At 60.3% G+C, this 17,750-nt stretch overlaps 1 protein-coding gene across 17 annotated transcripts in view; it reads left to right on the forward strand.

Moving 5' to 3' along the window:
• Window positions 1-17,396, forward strand: part of PITPNM2 (phosphatidylinositol transfer protein membrane associated 2) — a 167,447-nt gene extending 150,051 nt beyond the window's left edge. For 9 of the 17 annotated variants that reach the window (XM_074402092.1, XM_074402087.1, XM_074402088.1 and 6 more), the window contains 17 exons: window positions 3,084-3,331; window positions 3,736-3,925; window positions 4,066-4,185; window positions 4,982-5,244; window positions 5,742-5,920; window positions 8,151-8,321; window positions 8,910-9,059; window positions 10,131-10,295; window positions 10,899-11,060; window positions 11,961-12,109; window positions 12,500-12,616; window positions 12,955-13,071; window positions 13,195-13,343; window positions 13,424-13,573; window positions 14,034-14,217; window positions 14,300-14,428; window positions 14,514-17,396. In XM_074402092.1, coding sequence (XP_074258193.1) covers window positions 3,084-3,331; window positions 3,736-3,925; window positions 4,066-4,185; window positions 4,982-5,244; window positions 5,742-5,920; window positions 8,151-8,321; window positions 8,910-9,059; window positions 10,131-10,295; window positions 10,899-11,060; window positions 11,961-12,109; window positions 12,500-12,616; window positions 12,955-13,071; window positions 13,195-13,343; window positions 13,424-13,573; window positions 14,034-14,217; window positions 14,300-14,428; window positions 14,514-14,837 — 2,967 coding nt within the window. In that variant the 3' untranslated portion in view covers window positions 14,838-17,396. The other 8 variants (XM_039471562.2, XM_039471563.2, XM_039471556.2 and 5 more) reach the window with 7 other exon arrangements.
• The last annotated feature ends 354 nt before the right edge of the window (window positions 17,397-17,750 follow it).

Consider the following 17,750-nt stretch of genomic DNA (forward strand, 5'->3'; position numbering starts at 1 on the left):
GAGGCCTGGGCCTCCTTTTTTGCTGCCCTGCTAGGAAGGTGCCTGCTGCCCTGTGTCTCTGAGGTCCCCAAGAACCAGGGACTACAGATAGCCCCTCAGAAAACCTTATCCAGGCTCCACCCATGGGAAAGTAAAATGAGAAACTTGTAAATTCCAGATCAAAAATAAGATCTTCACCTTGTGCCCAGCCTGTCTGCTGTCCCTGAAGATAAAAAGACGAAAAGGGAGGAAGCGACAGTCGTCTAGGCAGAAGTGATGTGGCCGTGGCCGACGAGATGGCCCCGCGGCGGGCAGGCGGAGCTCAGTGTGTCCAATAAAGCTGTCTTGGTAGAGCGCCTCTGTCCGCTTCGGGGGTTCTCTGTGAGAGTTCACGCCCCATCCTCCTCCACCTGCGGGCCGTCAGAGCTGTTTGCACTGGGACAGGAGCCAGGGCTGAGCTGGGCTGTCCCTACCATCCTGCGGTCACCGCACTGCTCTGGCCTCAAGCTGCCTAAGGTGGAGGTGGCACCACTTCTGTGGGGAACTCGGGCCCCCGGGGAATCTGGGGGAAGAGGAGGGACATCCACACAGCCTCCCCCTCCTGGGGTTTTCTGCTTTGAGGTCTGACGCCAAGGTAGGCTTTCTAGAAGGGGTCACAGAATGAGAGGAGTTGATTTCCAATTGATGCTTAATGCCTAGATAAGCAAACGAAGCCCCCTCCCCATCTGCAGCATACACAGCTCTGACGCCCCCCCAGGGGAGGGGCAGAAGGGGCCTGGGGCTCTGGATCTGCCTTGGGGTGTTTGTTCAGAACCCAGCACTGATTCTGGGGGACCGCCATCCAAAGCCAGATCCATTTGCTTGCAAGAACCCCCAAACCGGAGCCCCCTCTCCTGGCCTTATGGAGACACTAGTAGGGGGATGCCTCTACAGCTACAGGGGGCTCAGCCCCCACTAGAGCCCAGGGCAGGGTGAGTCCCTGTCTCAGGTAAGGCAGGATGTGCCCTTGGAGAAAGTAGGCTGAGTGTAGGGAGGTTGTGTTCCAGGGGCCTCTGGGGGTCCCTGGATTGTCTCCGGGGCTGGGCCCAGTCAGACAGGCCTATGCAGGATTCTCTCAGCCCCCAGTGCCAAGCCCTGCCTGTCCCCTGGTGACTAAGTACCACTGGACATCACCTTCCTGTACTGGAGGCTGCATAAGACATTTCTTTCATAAGTCCTTCGCCTCACTGGACTGGCAAAAAAGCCGTTGTCAAAGCCTGATGAGGCTCATGTTGTTTCCTCCTGGCCTGTTTTCTGGGCAGCTGGTGGCCTCCTCTGCCCTGGACTGAAGGTATTCGTGTCCAGGCCAGCCAGTGGTGGGTAGTCCCCATGTGAGGACAAGTGTTGGTCCTGCCCTGACCCCTGGGGAGAAGAGAGAAGCCCCATGGCCTCTCCTGGGGTGAGGGCAGCCCAGCCTTTCTCCTCCAGCCCAGCAGTTCCCACCCGGCTTCCTGCTACTCAATGGCACCTGACCCAGCCCATTCCCTTACCTTTCCTGGTGGCCTCTTTTTTTTTTTTTTTTTTTTTTTGAGACAAGGTCTCACTCAGTCACCCAGTTTGGGGTACAGTGATGTGATCTCGGCTCACTGCAACCTCGGCTTCCCAGGTACAAACTATTTTCCTGCCTCAGCCTCCCAAGTAGCTGGGATTACAGACATGCACAACCATGCCTAGCTAAGTTTTGTATTTTTGGTAGAGACAGGGTTTCACTATGTTGGCCAGGCTGGTCTCAAACTCCTGGCGTCAAGTGATCTGCTCGCCTTGGCCTCCCAAAGTGCTGGGCTTACAGGCGAAAGGCATTGCGCCCAGCCACCTGATGGCCTCTTAAGTCCTGGGTCCAGCCCCCACCTTCCCCACCCACCCAGCCTCTGCGTTGGCACCTGGGTCCTGCTGCTACCCCCTACCCCCTGGCCAGTTCAGGGCCAGCTGTCCCCACCATAGGCCCTCTAGATGGCTTTGGCTCCTTGGTCTGTTTCCTCGGGTCCTCGGGTCCTTGGAGACAGGACTCTCCCTTCAGCTCCCTTCCCTGCCCCCATGCCCCAGACATCATATGGACACAGCAAGTACTCATCAGCAGCCCTTCTCGGGCCCTGGCCCTGCTACTATCCTCCGGTCACACACCAGAAGCTTGGGGCTGAGGAGGGTGACCTCTGAGGACAGGACCACAGCCTAGGCTGGCAGGAAAGTGCTGAATTATGGCAGAGGCTTCAGGTTCCAGTCCAGTCTGGCACTGACACGCCATGTGACATTAGTCCAGTCCCTTGGCATGGAGTAGTTCGCAGCCTTTACACAGGTGTGCAGGTCTAGGGTCTAACCTTGACCTCACAGGTGGGCCTGGCCTGCAGGAAGGTGGGATAATTATCCCTTGAAATCTGATTGGCCTCCCCTCTAAGGTGCTGGGGCACTGTTCCTACCAGGACACCTCTCCTTTTGGAGACCCAGGTCTTAGAGAGAGGCCAGGAATGGCAGGGCCTTGGGTGGGAGCCAGGGGAGGAGGCCCTGTGTAGCTGGAGGGAGAGCTCAGAGCTGCAGGCAGAGTGGCTGGGGTCACCACCCAGGCTGTGGATGCCCTGACCCCAGCCATTCTCAGGTGACCTCTGTAACTTTGAGCTGGTGGCGGCCAGACGGAAACAAAAACACAGAGGGCAGGCAGCCTCTAAGGCCAAGACCAGGCTGAGCCTCTCTGCCTCCCCCTAAAGCTGGAAACCCCAGAAGCCGGGGCTCCCTGAAGGAAACGGAGCTCATGCTCTCAAAGGAATAGATTCCCTCTCTCCATGTCGTCTGAGCCCCTGGTCAGGGTGGCAGACAGGAGCAGGGCTGCAGGAGGAGGAGTGAACAGGCCCACCTCCCCGGCTCTTTCTCCAGGATCCCGACCCTGCAAGGGTCCCAGGGGAGGGGTTGAGACAGCCAAACCCCAGGCCCCAGGGCTGAATAACCAAAATTGAGGTTCTCAGAGGGAGTAGTTGGACTGTGTGCAACAGGCACACCCCCACTAAGAGTGACAGAGAGGCCTCAGCAAGGAGCTGGGTTACCCAGGGAGCTGACACTGCCCCCCACCCATGCAGGACGAGGTTAGCCAGCCGCTGGCTGCACCGCCCTCCAAGATCCACGTGCTGCTACTGGTGCTGCACGGAGGCACCATTCTGGACACAGGCACCGGGGACCCCAGCTCCAAGAAGGGCGATGCCAACACCATCGCCAATGTGTTTGACACTGTCATGCGTGTGCACTACCCCAGCGCCCTGGGCCACCTTGCCATCCGCCTGGTGCCCTGCCCGCCTGTCTGCTCCGATGCCTTCGCCCTGGTCTCCAAGTGAGTGGCGTCTGCCCTCGCCTGCAACCTCCAGCTGTGCACTGTCCTCCTCTCACCCCTGGGCCTCAGGTGGCTCCCCAGTTTCAGGACTCCTGCCCCGATGTCCAGACCCACCAGCCAGCCCCTTCTACCAGGTGATGGCCAAACATACACATGCAGGCTAAGCCTCGAGCCCCAGGAAGGCTGGAGCCTGAGGCTGAGCCTTTGTTTCCAAACCCGTAGTGGAATTTTGGCCTGCCTCTGAGACATGGGATCTTACTCACCTACCCTGGTCCCTGAGGCCTACCCAGGGCTTGGCCGGGAAGTGTCGTCACTAGTGTTTGCTGAGTTTAGGGTCAGGGGAGAGGGGCCTTTTGGGCTGAGCTGGAGCCTCCTGCCCTCTCCTGACTGGCCCCTCTCCCCAGCCTCAGCCCCTACAGCCATGATGAAGGCTGTCTGTCCAGCAGTCAGGACCACATCCCCCTGGCTGCCCTGCCCCTGCTGGCCACCTCCTCCCCTCAGTACCAGGAAGTGGTTGCCACAGTGATTCAGCGGGCCAACCTTGCCTACGGGGACTTCATCAAGTCCCAGGAGGGCATGACCTTCAATGGGCAGGTGAGTCCTGGGGAGGTTGGGGAAGGGAGGAGGATGGAAGACCTTGCAGGGTGGGCTGGCCTGAGGGGAAGGTGACGGCCTCCGCAGCTTGTAGCCCAGCAATGGGTGAACGGTCAGGCCTCTGGCCCCTCTCCCCCCAGGTCTGCCTGATTGGGGACTGCGTTGGGGGTATCCTGGCATTTGATGCCCTGTGCTACAGCAACCAGCCGGTGTCTGAGAGTCAGAGCAGCAGCCGCCGGGGCAGCGTGGTCAGCATGCAGGTACTCAAGCGGGGGCCCAGATGTCCCCAAAGGCCTGCAGCCTCCTGCATGCCCCTAGGGTCACTGCCTTGCCTGCTCCTGCACCTGGCCCCAGGTTGTGCCCACCAAGCAGAATGCTGGCAGCACTTCATGAGTCCAACTGGCTTGGACACTCCCCAGTTAAGCTCTGTCTATTCATTCAACAAACATTTCCCAAGCCCCTGAACCCCAGCCCTCCTGCCAGAGCTTACCTCCAGGGCAGGGGGTGTGGAGGGGTTTCGGGTACAGGTGAGCTGAGGAAGCCCAGCCCATTCTGGCTGAAGAGTCGGAAAATTGCCTGGGCCCTGAAAGCTGTAGCAGTCTCTTTTTCCTACAGTCTCTCTCCCCTCACCCCTCCAAAAAAGGATGGGAAGGGGAGAGGTTGATAGCGCAGGTGCCCAGAGGCGGCAAGGCAGGTGCATGGGGGCAGGAGAACAGCTACCACATGGCCAAACCTAGGAATACAAGTGGTTTTATGGACCGGGGTCTGCACTGTGGGCAGTGGGGTCTGGTTCCTGGGAGGCGGAATGAGCAACCCTTCTCTGCTTCCCTGCCTCTGCTGCACAGTGGCAAACAGCTTGCAGATCATTGAGGTCCAGGGTGGCTGGTGGGTGGGGGGACAGCAGGGGACAGGAGCCCTCCCCTCTGGTTCGGCGAGAGGCCGGCTGGAAAGTGGCTGCTGGGCCTGGGGTTAGGAAGGAGGAGGCAGCTTCCAGGACACTGGAGAGGGGGCCAGGCCAGCGGCCACCCGGCAGTGAGCCTCCATGGGCCGTTCCAGGACAACGACCTGCTGTCCCCGGGCATCCTGGTGAATGCAGCACACTGCTCCAGTGGTGGCAGTGCAGGTGGTGGCAGCAGTGGTGGTGTTGGCAGTGGTGGTGGCTCCAGCCTGGAGAGCAGTCGGCACCTGAGCCGAAGCAACGTCGACATCCCCCGCAGCAATGGCACCGAGGACCCCAAAAGGCAGCTGCCCCGCAAGAGGAGCGACTCGTCCACCTATGAGCTGGACACCATCCAGCAGCACCAGGCCTTCCTGTCCAGGTGAATGGAGCTGGGGGCCTGGGTCCACCGCTGGATGCAGGAAGAGGCTCCAAGCGGGAGGGATGCCCCTCGCGATGGCCAGCATGAGGCCCGGGTCTCTGCCTGAGGTTCCCCCAGTCTGGGTCCCGGGATCCCAGTCTGGGCCCGGGAGAAAGTGGCTTATTGGGTTCTGTCTCCTATACACCCAGTGCCATCTCAGGACTGAGGGAGCAGTCTGTCGTGAGGGTGGGGAATAGGAGAGTTGGGGTTCAGAATGGACCAGGGCAGGGGGTCCAGGTCAGCGCTGTCCCAAAGCCAGTGGGCTCCCGAGAGAGGTTGGGACCTGCTGCTACCAGCAGTGTCCTGGCAGATGATAGCAGCTGCACCCACATGAACACTGTCTGATTTGGGTTTGATGACCCCTGGGGTCCATGGGACTCAGCCTGTCCCTCATGAGGCTGGGGGAAGGGCAGCCCCGAGAGGGGCCGTGGTGTGACCTCGCGCGTCCCCCACTGCAGCCTCCATGCCAGTGTGCTGAGGACTGAGCCCTGCTCACGCCGTTCCAGCAGCTCCACCATGCTAGACGGCACAGGGGCCCTGGGCAGGTTTGATTTTGAGATCACCGACCTCTTCCTCTTCGGGTGCCCGCTGGGGCTGGTCCTGGCCTTGAGGAAGACTGTCATCCCAGCCCTGGATGGTGAGAGCCCAGCAGGGGCCGGATGGGGTGTATGTGCACTGGGTGGGGGAGTCTCAGTGGACCCCTGTGACGAGATCATGGCCACGTCCCAGGCCTGTTTCTGCCCTCCTTCCTGTCTTCCCCACCAAGGGCCCTTTGCTCTCCTCTGCTCTCGCTTCAGCAGCTCAGTCACTGGCCATCTGTGATATACCTGCTGTTTCATTTCATCTCCAGGATACCTTTGGGAGCTGAGGGCCTCCCCTAGATGGGAAAGCAGAGGTCCAGGGAGAGAAGGCACTGCCCCAGAATCAGATGGAGACAGATACAGCCTCCCAGGTCCAAGGTCCTCCCATAGGGAGAGATGCAGAGGCCGGGAATCCCCAAAGCCTCCTGGTACAGTGGGCTGTACAGTGGGCTCCCAGCCCTGGAGGGGCCACATCAGTGTGTCTCTGTCTACCCAGGGCAGGCAGGCCAGCGGCTGGGCATCATTGGAGCAGCAGTCCCTGCCCTGCGCCCCAGGACCAGCCTGCAAAGCTCCAGGAGCCACAGAATCCTGAGAGTAGCCATGCAGGACTCATGCTATGCCCCTAGATGACAGAGGGGGAAACTGAGGCTCAGAGAGGTTTAGATGCTTGCCAAATCTAGGTTAAAAATGCAGACCTGGCCAGGCCCAGTGGCTCACACCTGTAATGCCAGCACTTTGGGAGGTCAAGGTGGGTGGATCACCTGAGGTCGGGAATTCGAGACCGGCCTGACCAACGTGGGAAAACCCTGTCTCTACTAAAAATATGAAATTAGCTCCAAGGCGGGTGGATCACAAGGTCAAGAGATCGAGACCATCCTGGTCAACATGGTGAAACCCCGTCTCTACTAAAAATACAAAAAATTAGCTGGGCATGGTGGCGCGTGCCTGTAATCCCAGCTACTCGGGAGGCTGAGGCAGGAGAATTGCCTGAACCCAGGAGGCGGAGGTTGTGGTGAGCTGAGATCGCGCCATTGCACTCCAGCCTGGGTAACAAGAGCGAAACTCCGTCTCAAAAAAAAAAAAAAGAAAAGAAAAGAAATTAGCTGAGAGTGGTGGCGACTTCAGCACTGCCAGGAAGAGAAATCTGTAGCTTTAAAGGGACCTCAGCAACCAAGGCAGCTCACACTTGGTGCAAACAGGTGCAGCCCTGTGGAGGGCATCCCTGTGCCCCATCCACTGCAGGCTCTGAACAGCCCCACAGAGTCCCACACAGGTGCATGGAGACTTAGGGACAGTGCCGTTGTGGTCACATTATGTGTCATTGTGAAAAACTAGAACCAATTTAAACGTCCATCTATGCAGAGGGGGCTAGTTAAGTAAAGTCTGGCGCAACCACAGTGGAGTACTCACCTCCACTGCAAAGAAAGAGGAGGGCCTACACGTACTGACAGGAAAGACGCCAACAGTTTTTGTGTTAAGTTGGGGGAAAAGGTAAAGATCAGAAGGTATCGCATATGTTAAGGTTTATGTGCCTCTAAAAGTGAGCTACAGCGCTAGTAATACTTACATCCTTGCATTCACGTGATCTCCCTAACTGCATGACATGTTTGAAACTGCAGCCCCAGTCGACAGATGAGTCGACATTTTCCAATACAGGCAGGGCAGGACTGCCTTAGCCAGCACTCACTAGTGCTCCTGCAAGATGAGCTGGAGTGGCAGGGGCATCTGGGGTGGAAGGGGCTTCTTCCACCAGGTGCTCTTCATCATCTACTCTTCCGTACTGCAATCCGCTTTTTACCACAATCGTTATAACTTTTGCAATGAAAAAGAATTAGAGGTCGGGCCTGGTGGCTCACACCTATAACCCCAGCACTTTGGAAGGCCTAGGTGGGAGGATCACTTGAGTCCAGGAGTTTGAGACCAGCCTGGGTAACATCGCGAGACCCCATGTCTACAAAAAATAAAACAGCCAGGTGTGGTGGTGCACACCTGTGGTCCTACCTACTCAGGAGGCTGAGGTGGGAGGATCACTTGAGCCCAGGAGGTTGAGGCTGCAGTAAGCCAAGATCGCACCACTGCCCTCCAGCCTGGGCGATAGAGCAAGATCCTGTCTCAAACAAACAAAAAAGTGACAATGACTCAAACGGGTCCTAAACTGATAGAACACAGTCCATTCTTCTCCCTGACTTGCAGCAGACAACCCAGTGCCCAGTCCCCAAGCTTCCCACCCCCACCCCTGCTTCTCAGGGCCAACTCCAGCTCTGCAGCTGACACCCCCACTCCCAGTTTTCCAGCTGCGGCCGGCCTGCCAGCAAGTCTACAACCTCTTCCACCCTGCGGACCCGTCAGCTTCGCGCCTGGAGCCGCTGCTGGAACGGCGCTTCCATGCCCTGCCGCCTTTCAGTGTCCCCCGCTACCAACGCTACCCACTGGGGGACGGCTGCTCCACACTGCTGGGTGAGAGGTGCACTCCACCCCACTCCTCTGGGGGAAGGTGGGGTAGGCATGGCTCTCTGGCTCCTCCATGCCACATGGTTCTTGCCCAGGCAAAAGGGACATCCTGTGCTGAACGCCTCTCAGAGGTAGACAGCTGTTGGGGGTGAGGGGGAGGGTGCATCCATTCTTCCTGATCCCTGCGAGGCACAAATGAGGATTCCCACCTTTCAGAGGGAACAGGTCAGGGCCTTGTTCCAGGGTCCCCGGAGCAGTTAAAGGGCAGAATGAGACCAGACTCCCCTCCCCGTGGCTGAGCCTCCATCCCAGCAGAGACACAGTTAAGGACCCAGCAGGGGTCCTCACTGAGTAGGGGTCCTGCTCGGCTGGGTCCTATCATGGCAGGTGGCTGGCTCCAAGACAGGGTGCAGGAGACGGGTAGGGGTAGGGGAGATCAGGTGGGCTCAGCCTGAACCCCGTCCCAGCGTGTGTCCCAGCGTCTTGTCACGTCCTGGTTCTTGAGGAGCCCCCGAGTCTCTGTGTTGGAGCATGTCTGGATGGCCCATGTGAGTGTCTGTTCTTGTCCTCTGTTCTCTCCCCGTCTGCCTCCAGTTGAGACCGTGCAGAGAAACCCCGAGCTGGTCCTGGAGGGCAGCCCCCTGGCCCCTCTCCCCCGTGGGGACGGCTTCCTGGAAACCAGTATGCCCGTTCCCGAGCCCACCTGGCAAGACGGGCCCCGCCTGAGCCCGGGCTGTGCCAAGTGTGTGTACCCTCCCCTGCTCTTGGTGACATGTGCTTCGCTGGCTGACCCCAGTCCTTAGGGACCCGCACACACACTCATGCCCTCCTTGGCCACTCAGAGTTCGTGGGACCTGGGTGTCAAGGAATAGAGACTTGGGCGGGACGGCCTTGGGGAGCTGGTGTGGGTGCCTCCTCTCCCCAAGCTGTAGGCCAGAGGCAGGGCAAACCCAAAGCAAAGGGGCACAGCAGCTCAGAGACAGCAGAGGCAGCCTTAGGGCCACATAGCACATCAGTGACAGTCCCAGGGCGCTGCCAGGAGCAGACTGGAGATGTGGTGAGGCCTTGAGCCAGCCGGGCCCATCCCTCACCTGGGGAAGCTTCCGGTCCCAGCCAGGGGTTGGATTCCCCAGGGCCCACTCCTTCCCTCCCTGAGGTCACCCAGGCACCTCCTGTACCCTGTCCAGATGTGGCTTGTCTGGCTGAACCCTGTCCTCCCCATTTTGTCCTGTCTTCAGCCTGGGCCCGGGTAAGCCTGGCTTGAGCCCCCAGCACCTGCCTTTGTCCCCAAACACCCATCAGGGGCTGCTGGCTGCAGCCTGTGTGAGGGACGCCCAGGGCTTTCCTCTTTCTCTGTGCTCTGCATGTGCAGGGCATCCCCAGGAAGCCACCCACGGCCCCTGTTATCATCACCCTGCAAACCTGGGTGGAGCCGCTGCTTCTGCTGTGGGTGTGGGTCAGGCCTGGCTGGGCAGAGCTCTGGAGGCCCTGGAGCCGCTGGGGCTGCTGGAGACGAGCTGAGTGGCATGTGTGGGGCAGGAGGGTGGCTGAGGTTGAGCCCAGCCGCCATGCCTCCCTGCCCTGTGTCTGTGTCCATTTGTCAGTCCACCCTGCCCCAGCCCTCCTCCTCCCCTGCTGCAGCTCTGGGCCCCTCCCTCTCACGGTCCTGAACAGGTGGCTCTCGCATAGCTGCTGCCCAGCCTCCAGCCTAGATATGCACTGGACTCTGGCACGCTGGCACCCCCCCAATGCTCCGGGGCTGGGCAGGGCTGGGCAGTGCCTCTTACCTGGTCTCTGGTCCCTGTCCACCTGCAGCAGATGTGCTCCAGACCCACAACTCAGCCTTCCAAGAGCATGCCACCCCCTCCTCGCCTGGCACTGCCCCTGCCAGTCGTGGCTTCCGCCGAGCCAGTGAGATCAGCATTGCCAGCCAGGTGTCGGGCATGGCCGAGAGCTACACGGCATCCAGCATTGCCCAGAGTGAGTGGACAAGGCCCCTTGCTCTCCTCACTCAACTGGGGCCGTCGCGCCCACAGGGGACAGCTGCTGGCCAGGTCTAGGGGCATTTCTAGCTGCCGCAGCTGGGGAGGGACACTGCTGACACCTGGTGGGTAGAGGGAGGGAGGCTGCTGGTCACCTGCAGTACCCAGGCCAGCCCCACAGCAAAGACCGGTCAAGCCCAAAGACTCTGCAGCATCCAGGCCGAGAAGCTTCTCCTCAGGAGGATTCTGGAAGAAGGCGCGTTAGGAAGGGCCCCGCCTTCCTCATGCTTGGCTCTTGCATGAAGCCTCCCAGTGCTTGAAGCAGAGCCCAGATCCCCTTCTCAGTGCCCACCAGGTGGCTGCCCCCAGTGCTGGGCCAGGGATTCTCGAAGCTGCGGTCAGCATGGCCATTCAGGGGATGAGGCTGGGGTGGGTGTCTCTAGCAGATGTGTTCATCTGTAAGGAGGGCCAAGGGGCCTGCCCTTGACAGCCTCAGGCCTGGCACTGTCTTAGTGTGCTGCCTGGCCCTCGGTAAACATGGTAGTGCGGAGGTCAGGTGGCCCTCTATGTGGCTGAGCCATCCATTACTCTTGCTTCTCAGAGGCCCCCGATGCGCTCAGCCACACCCCCAGCATCAGGCGTCTGTCCTTGCTCGCCCTGCCCCCCCTCAGCTCCACCACCCCCGGCCCCCACCCTCCAGCCAGGCAGGCAAGCCCTGGCCTGGAGAGGGCCCCTGACCTCCCTGAGCTGGACATCGGAGAAGGTACCACCCCACATGCTTTGCCTCCCTGGGGGTCACTCACTGCTGCTGAGCACCCCTCACTGCCAGGCTCTCCCTGCCTGGACCCCCGCTTCAGCCTAACAGGGAGCTGGGGGCTAGGCTGGGAGCACTTGGCCATCCAGGTAGGAGGTGGGAGCTGGTGGCATTGTCTGGTGGGGCGGGGTTGCTGGGGACTCCACAGAGCTGGAATGAGGCCAGGTGAGGACTGAGGAAGCTCCGATGAAGGCTTTGGGCAGAACCTAGAGAAGCCTGGACCGGTAAACCAGGCCCTGCTGCTGGGCTCCTTCTGCGTGTAGCCAAGGGGCACTTTACAAGCCTTGTCTCAGGAAGGTCAACCCTCACCCAGCCCCTACTGGCAGAGCTGGATGCGTCCCAGGACCATCCACCTGGAAGCCCAGGCTTCCCCACCCACTCTGCTTTGTCTCACCCCTGAGACAAAGGGCTCAGGGGTGGCCCAGGTGCAAGAAGGGTGACACCCTTGCCCTGGGGATCAGGAATTGTAACCCCACTTCTGTGCCACCTTTCCCAGCCTTGAGGCCTAGGGGGAAGACAGGAAAACAGAAGTGGCCCAGAGAGGGCAGTAATGGGGTCCGTGGCCGAGGGTCACCAGAGTCAGCAGAGGACCAGGGACAGCGGGTACCATCCGCAGATCCCGGACGGTCCTCGGGAGCCGCTCAGCAGGGCTGACACTCACCTCTGTCCTGAGTCTTCACACTTCTGCCTGTGCTCCCGCTCCCCTCACTCGCCCAGCCTGGGAGAAGCTTTAGCTATAGCTGGTGGGGGGTCTGGACTGGGCTGAGCAGGCCAGAGAAGTCAGGTGACCATTCAGGGTCCCTGCCTGGGACCGTACAGCCCCAGCCCAGTCACGGCCCCTCCTGGCAGTTGCTGCAAAGTGGTGGGGCCAGAAGCGGATCGACTATGCTCTGTACTGCCCTGACGCCCTCACGGCATTCCCCACGGTGGCCCTGCCTCACCTCTTCCATGCCAGCTACTGGGAGTCAACGGATGTGGTCTCCTTCCTGCTGAGACAGGTACCTGGGGCCCTGGGCCTCCCAGGAGGACCCTGAGTGACAACACCCATGAAAGCCCCCCCACCCCACCCCACCCCCGTTTCACAGACAAGGGGACAGTGGGGACTCCCCTCCGACCCCATCAGACCACAGAGCGAGCAAGATGAAGGCACCTTTATGCTAGGGTGTGTTCGGCCTTTTTGGGATGTTGGGATAGAGGGAACGTATCTGCCCATTCATCAGGTGAACAGGCATCTGAGGGCCACTGGGCAGATGGTAGTGGGTTAAAGAGCGCCCCCTACAACACACAGGCTCCTCTTGCCAGCACCCAGGCATTGGACGGCCTCCTCCCAGGACAGGAAGCCCTAGGCTGGCATCTGCCCCATGGCCTGCCCTGTCCCCTCTTTTCAGGTCATGAGGCATGACAACTCCAGCATCTTGGAGCTGGATGGCAAGGAAGTGTCGGTGTTCACCCCCTCAAAGCCAAGGGAGAAGTGGCAGCGCAAGCGGACCCATGTGAAGCTGCGGGTGAGGGCCCCCTGGGTGCCCAGGCTCCATGCTGTCACCCTGTAGAATCCTAACAAGCCTCTGTGTCCAGAAAGGGAACCAAGTTGCACGGAAGCCTGCAGTCTTATTTACCTTCCCAGGCCGTGAGGCTGGAGCCGTCAGCCCACTTCATAGACAGGGAGGCAGCAAGGCTCTCTAGTTTGTCCGAGGCCATGTGGACGTGTCTGATCCACTTGGATGTGGGCCGCGCAGCTCGCAGCCCCAGCCTGCCCCTTGGGCCCACGGAGCTTGAGCGGGTCACAGAGGCCTGGGCTGCCCTCCGACCCCGCCCTAACCCAGGCTTGCTGCTCCCTCCATAGAACGTGACGGCCAACCACCGGATCAATGACGCCCTTGCCAATGAGGATGGCCCCCAGGTTCTGACGGGCAGGTTTATGTACGGGCCCCTGGACATGGTCACCCTGACTGGGGAGAAGGTAAGGACATGGGTAGGGGGAACACAGGGGGACTTTGGGGAGCTCCCTGCTGCCCTCTGGCCAGGGTGCGAGGGGTGGGGAGGCCAGCACATGGCCAACTCGTGACCAGCCTGCCGGGCCCAGGTGGATGTGCACATCATGACGCAGCCACCTGCGGGTGAGTGGCTCTACCTGGACACGCTGGTGACCAACAGCAGCGGGCGTGTCTCCTACACCATCCCTGAGTCGCACCGCCTGGGCGTGGGTGTCTATCCCATCAAGATGGTAGTCAGGTACGCGCCTGCGCTGGGTGGGCGAGGTGGGCAGGACAGGGCTCTGGCTGGTTCTGATGAGTGTCCCCACCGTCTGCCAGGGGAGACCACACGTTTGCTGACAGCTACATCACCGTGCTGCCCAAGGGCACGGAGTTTGTGGTCTTCAGCATCGACGGCTCCTTTGCCGCCAGCGTGTCCATCATGGGCAGCGATCCCAAGGTGCGGGCCGGGGCCGTGGATGTCGTGCGGTGAGTGGCCTGGAGGGGCACAAAGGAGCTGTAGCAAGGTGGGTGAGCTCAGGGGCTCCCGCCAGCCAGGTGGAGGAGGACGGGGGAGCCTCTCTGGGAGACGCTTGGCTAGAGCACTGGGCCTTGAGGACCTCAGTTCAGAGCCCGGCACCCCCAATTATTAGCCGTGTCACCTTGGGCAAGTGATGTCACCTCTCAGTGTCGGCTTTCAATTCCCACTTCTGGAAAGTGAGGCTGGTAAGCCAGAGACACCGTGGCAGGGGCATGTGCCACCCGGTGCGAGCACCCAAGGGCCTGCTACGGCACCATCATTGTCACCATTGTCATTGTGACTGTCTGAGCTTAATCAGAGATGTGCTTTCCAATGGCCCAAGTGGGCCCTGGCTGGGCAGGAGACAGGGACACCCAGGAGGGAGGAAGGGGCAGCCGTGAAACACCCAGGCCTGCCTCTCACCTTCAGGCACTGGCAGGACCTGGGCTACCTCATCATCTACGTGACGGGACGGCCGGACATGCAGAAGCAGCGGGTGGTGGCGTGGTTGGCCCAGCACAACTTCCCCCATGGCGTGGTGTCCTTCTGTGATGGCCTGGTCCACGACCCGCTGCGGCATAAGGCCAACTTCTTGAAGCTGCTCATCTCTGAGGTGGGGCCCAGAAGGATGGGACCAGGGCAGGGGTGGGGGCAGAGGGGCCATGGTGCCTGTGCCCATGCCGGTCTCCCCACAGCTGCACCTGCGCGTGCACGCGGCCTACGGCTCCACCAAGGACGTGGCGGTCTACAGCGCCATCAGCCTGTCCCCCATGCAGATCTACATCGTGGGCCGGCCCACCAAGAAGCTGCAGCAGCAGTGCCAGGTGAGTGGGCGCATCATGGGGACGGGTGCAGGCGGGAAGCTCAGGGAGCCCCAGCCCGTGACAGCCATCCTCACTGCCCCTGCAGTTCATCACAGATGGCTACGCCGCCCACCTGGCGCAGCTGAAGTACAGCCACCGGGCTCGGCCCGCCCGCAACACGGCCACCCGCATGGCGCTACGCAAGGGCAGCTTTGGCCTGCCCGGCCAGGGTGACTTTCTGCGCTCCCGGAACCACCTGCTCCGCACCATCTCAGCCCAGCCCAGTGGGCCCAGCCACCGGCACGAGCGGACGCAGAGCCAGGCGGATGGCGAGCAGCGGGGCCAGCGCAGCATGAGCGTGGCAGCTGGCTGCTGGGGCCGCGCCATCACTGGCCGCCTGGAGCCGGGATCGGCCACGGGCCCCAAGTAGGGCACCATGAGTGCAGCACGGGGTCTCCATGGTGCTAGGCCAGGGCGGCCAGCCCCGCCAGGAGGCCTGGCCTGGGCGCACGCACATGCAGACGTGGGCCTGGGAGCTTGTCCCAGGGCCTCGCAGAGGACATGGGCCATGCCACACAGTGCTCCCAGCCTTGCCTCACGTCCTCGGGTCTGACGGGTCCGGCTTGTTATGGAAGCTGGCAGGGACCACCAGCCAGCCCCAGGATGGCAGAGGGACCAGGAGTCCCCACTCAGACTGGCCTGGGAGGCTCTCCCAGACACTTTGTCCTGCGTGGATCTCCAAGTGTCCTGGTGCCAGGTGTGGGCCCAGGCCCAGCCTGCCACCTCCCCATCCACTGGCCACCCTTACTCCCAGGTCCCCTCACATTTGGTAGCAGCTCCAACAGGGGTCCAGCCTGCGTCTTGTTAACTCAAGTTTCTCAACTGTTCAACCTCACTGGTTTTGCACTGATTTTGAGAGCAGAGACCCATTACCACCTCCTGTGGCTACAGACCCGTTGACATGCATGAAACTCAGTACCTGCTGACCCAGGACCTACAACCACACGGAAGGCTCCAGTGCAGCAGAGCCTCGTGCAAGCAGGAGAGAAAGGCCGTATCTTAATTTCTGCTCCCCGGACCCTGCCCACCTGCCCCAACTGGAGCCTAGGCCAGTGTTGTTGCCAGCCTCAGGCCACGGGCTGGGCAGGCCTGGCCACCTCTTCTGCTCCATGCCATCAGTCAAGGCCATCCACCCATGTTTCTACGCCTTTCTACTTCTCAATCTGATTTCTATGAGGTTTTTTTAAATGAGCAATCCTTGGCTGCTTCCTTTTCTTAACTCTTTCAGTACCGAGCACAGCCCCTCCACATTGAAAACACCCAGCACTGTGACGGAGTCCAGCCTGGTTCTGGGTCCCATGGGCCCTGCCCCTGCCCACTCAGCGAGGCATGGGCTCCTTGCCTCAACTGGCCCCTGGCGATCCCACTGAATTTCTACTCTGGAGTGGGTGGGGCACACACTTCGGTTTTTTTAATGCCAATTCCGTTTTGATGCCGAATCTAAGAAGCCACAGCTTGCTTTGTCAGCTTCAGGGCAGGCAGCCACGACTTCATTTCTTGCCTGAGCAAGGCCCACGCTGTCCTGCACGCTGGGTCTGACCGCCTGCCCTCTCCCTGCAGCGCTGAGCGTGACCTCGGCTGTGGCGCTCAACAGCCAGCTCCAGTGGCCCCTCTGCTGCTCCTCCACTTTCCCTGAGGTGGGAGAGCCTGCCTGGCCTCAGCCTTTGTCCAGTGACCAGGGCCCGTCCCCAAGAAGCTGTGGCTGACCTGGGTCCAGCATCGGGCCACGTGGACGGGGCTGGGGAGGTGCACAGTGCTGTAAACTCTTTCCCACGTGTAGATATGTACAGCCAAAGGGTCGTGTAAATGTTCTGCAAAAGTGGGTCTATACAGAGTGAAAGCTATTTATTTTGTGCAGAGAAAAATGTCTGGAGGGACGGAACCTTCAGGGTTTATTCATATTTAAGACGTAGTTTTTGTTGTCGTTTCAAGCATTATGTATAAAGCAACAATTATTTTATGGACCAAGTTTTCATGTAACTGTTGCAGTGAAAGTGCAATATCTGACCCCGCCCAGAAGTTGCTTGGCCCGACAATCACAGCCCCAGTCAGGGGCCCTGTGGCCAGTGCCTCCTCCTCCTCTCTCAGCCCCACCTCACCCTGTCTTGCCTGCTGCCTCGGTGACCAGCCATCCAGAGAAGCACCTGGAAGAGTCTCGGGCCCTCCTGCAATAAAGGCCGGGAGGCCCCGTGGGCAGTGAGCTCAGCCTCTCCCCAGGGGGCAGCTCCCCCGTGACTCCTTGCTCCCTGCCTGCCTGCCTGCCCAGCCGCCAGCCATGCCAAGGACAACAGCAATAGTCCCCTGGGGCTCTCCCAGCGGCCCTCAGCCATAGATGGCAAGGTGGGCAGCCCGCCCCCCACAGGAAGTCTCTTCTGTATCCAGGTCTGCTTTCCGCCTCCCTTCAGATTCCTTTCGGCACATTCTCTTCTGGAGGAAGCACCAGTCTTTCCGAAACTAACAGAGGGAGGGCAGCGTCCTTCAAAAATACCAAAAATGTTTACAGTGTTGGGTGCTGAGCTGCAGGGCTCAAGCCTGACCAGTCATAACCAAAGGGTGAGGCAGGCCTTGCTGACTGCCACCCCCAGGCCTGTTAGAATAGAAGCCTTAGTCCCACTCCCACCACAACCCCCAGGCCTAAGCCTCGCTGCCACCCCAGGCCCCACCACCTGCCTTCTCTGATTTCTAAAGAGGGATTCAGCAGAGACCCCTACCCCTCCCTGGCTCGGTTTGAGTCCTGCTGCCTGCCCCATCACAGCCTTCACGTCTCAGCCCCTCCCGTTGTCCATGTGCTGTATGTCTCTCTGGGCCATGTGTGAGCGGCGTCCTGACTCTCCCCACCCGCCCCTGCTGTCCCCGCATCATTGGGCCCGAGTGTGCTCTGTATACAGCGTCATGTCTGTTACACCAATTAAAGAAGCGGGAAGGCTTCCTTCTGGGTCTGTTTACTGAACTAGCGACCACGGGGCATGGTGGGGTGGGAGCATGCAACAGTAATGCCAGTGACCCCAACATATTCGTGTGGGGCTGACTCTGGGCCTAGCCTGCTTCTAACTCCTTCCTGGGCTTCAACTCAGTTTGCCCTCACAGACCCCCAGTGAAGTGGGTGCTGTGAACCTCCCTGCCTCAGTGGAGGACAGAGCTGGGCAGAGGGAGCCAGGCCTCCCACACAGGCCACCTGGCCCCAACACTTGTCTCTGCACTGTTGTGATCTGTGAACATGGCAGGGGGAGCCGTCTCTCTCCAACCCTGAGTGCATCACATTTCAGAGCCAGCTCTCTGGGTT

Source organism: Saimiri boliviensis, chromosome 7 (genome assembly GCF_048565385.1).
Source record: "Saimiri boliviensis isolate mSaiBol1 chromosome 7, mSaiBol1.pri, whole genome shotgun sequence".
Taxonomy (NCBI): Eukaryota; Metazoa; Chordata; class Mammalia; order Primates; family Cebidae; genus Saimiri; species Saimiri boliviensis.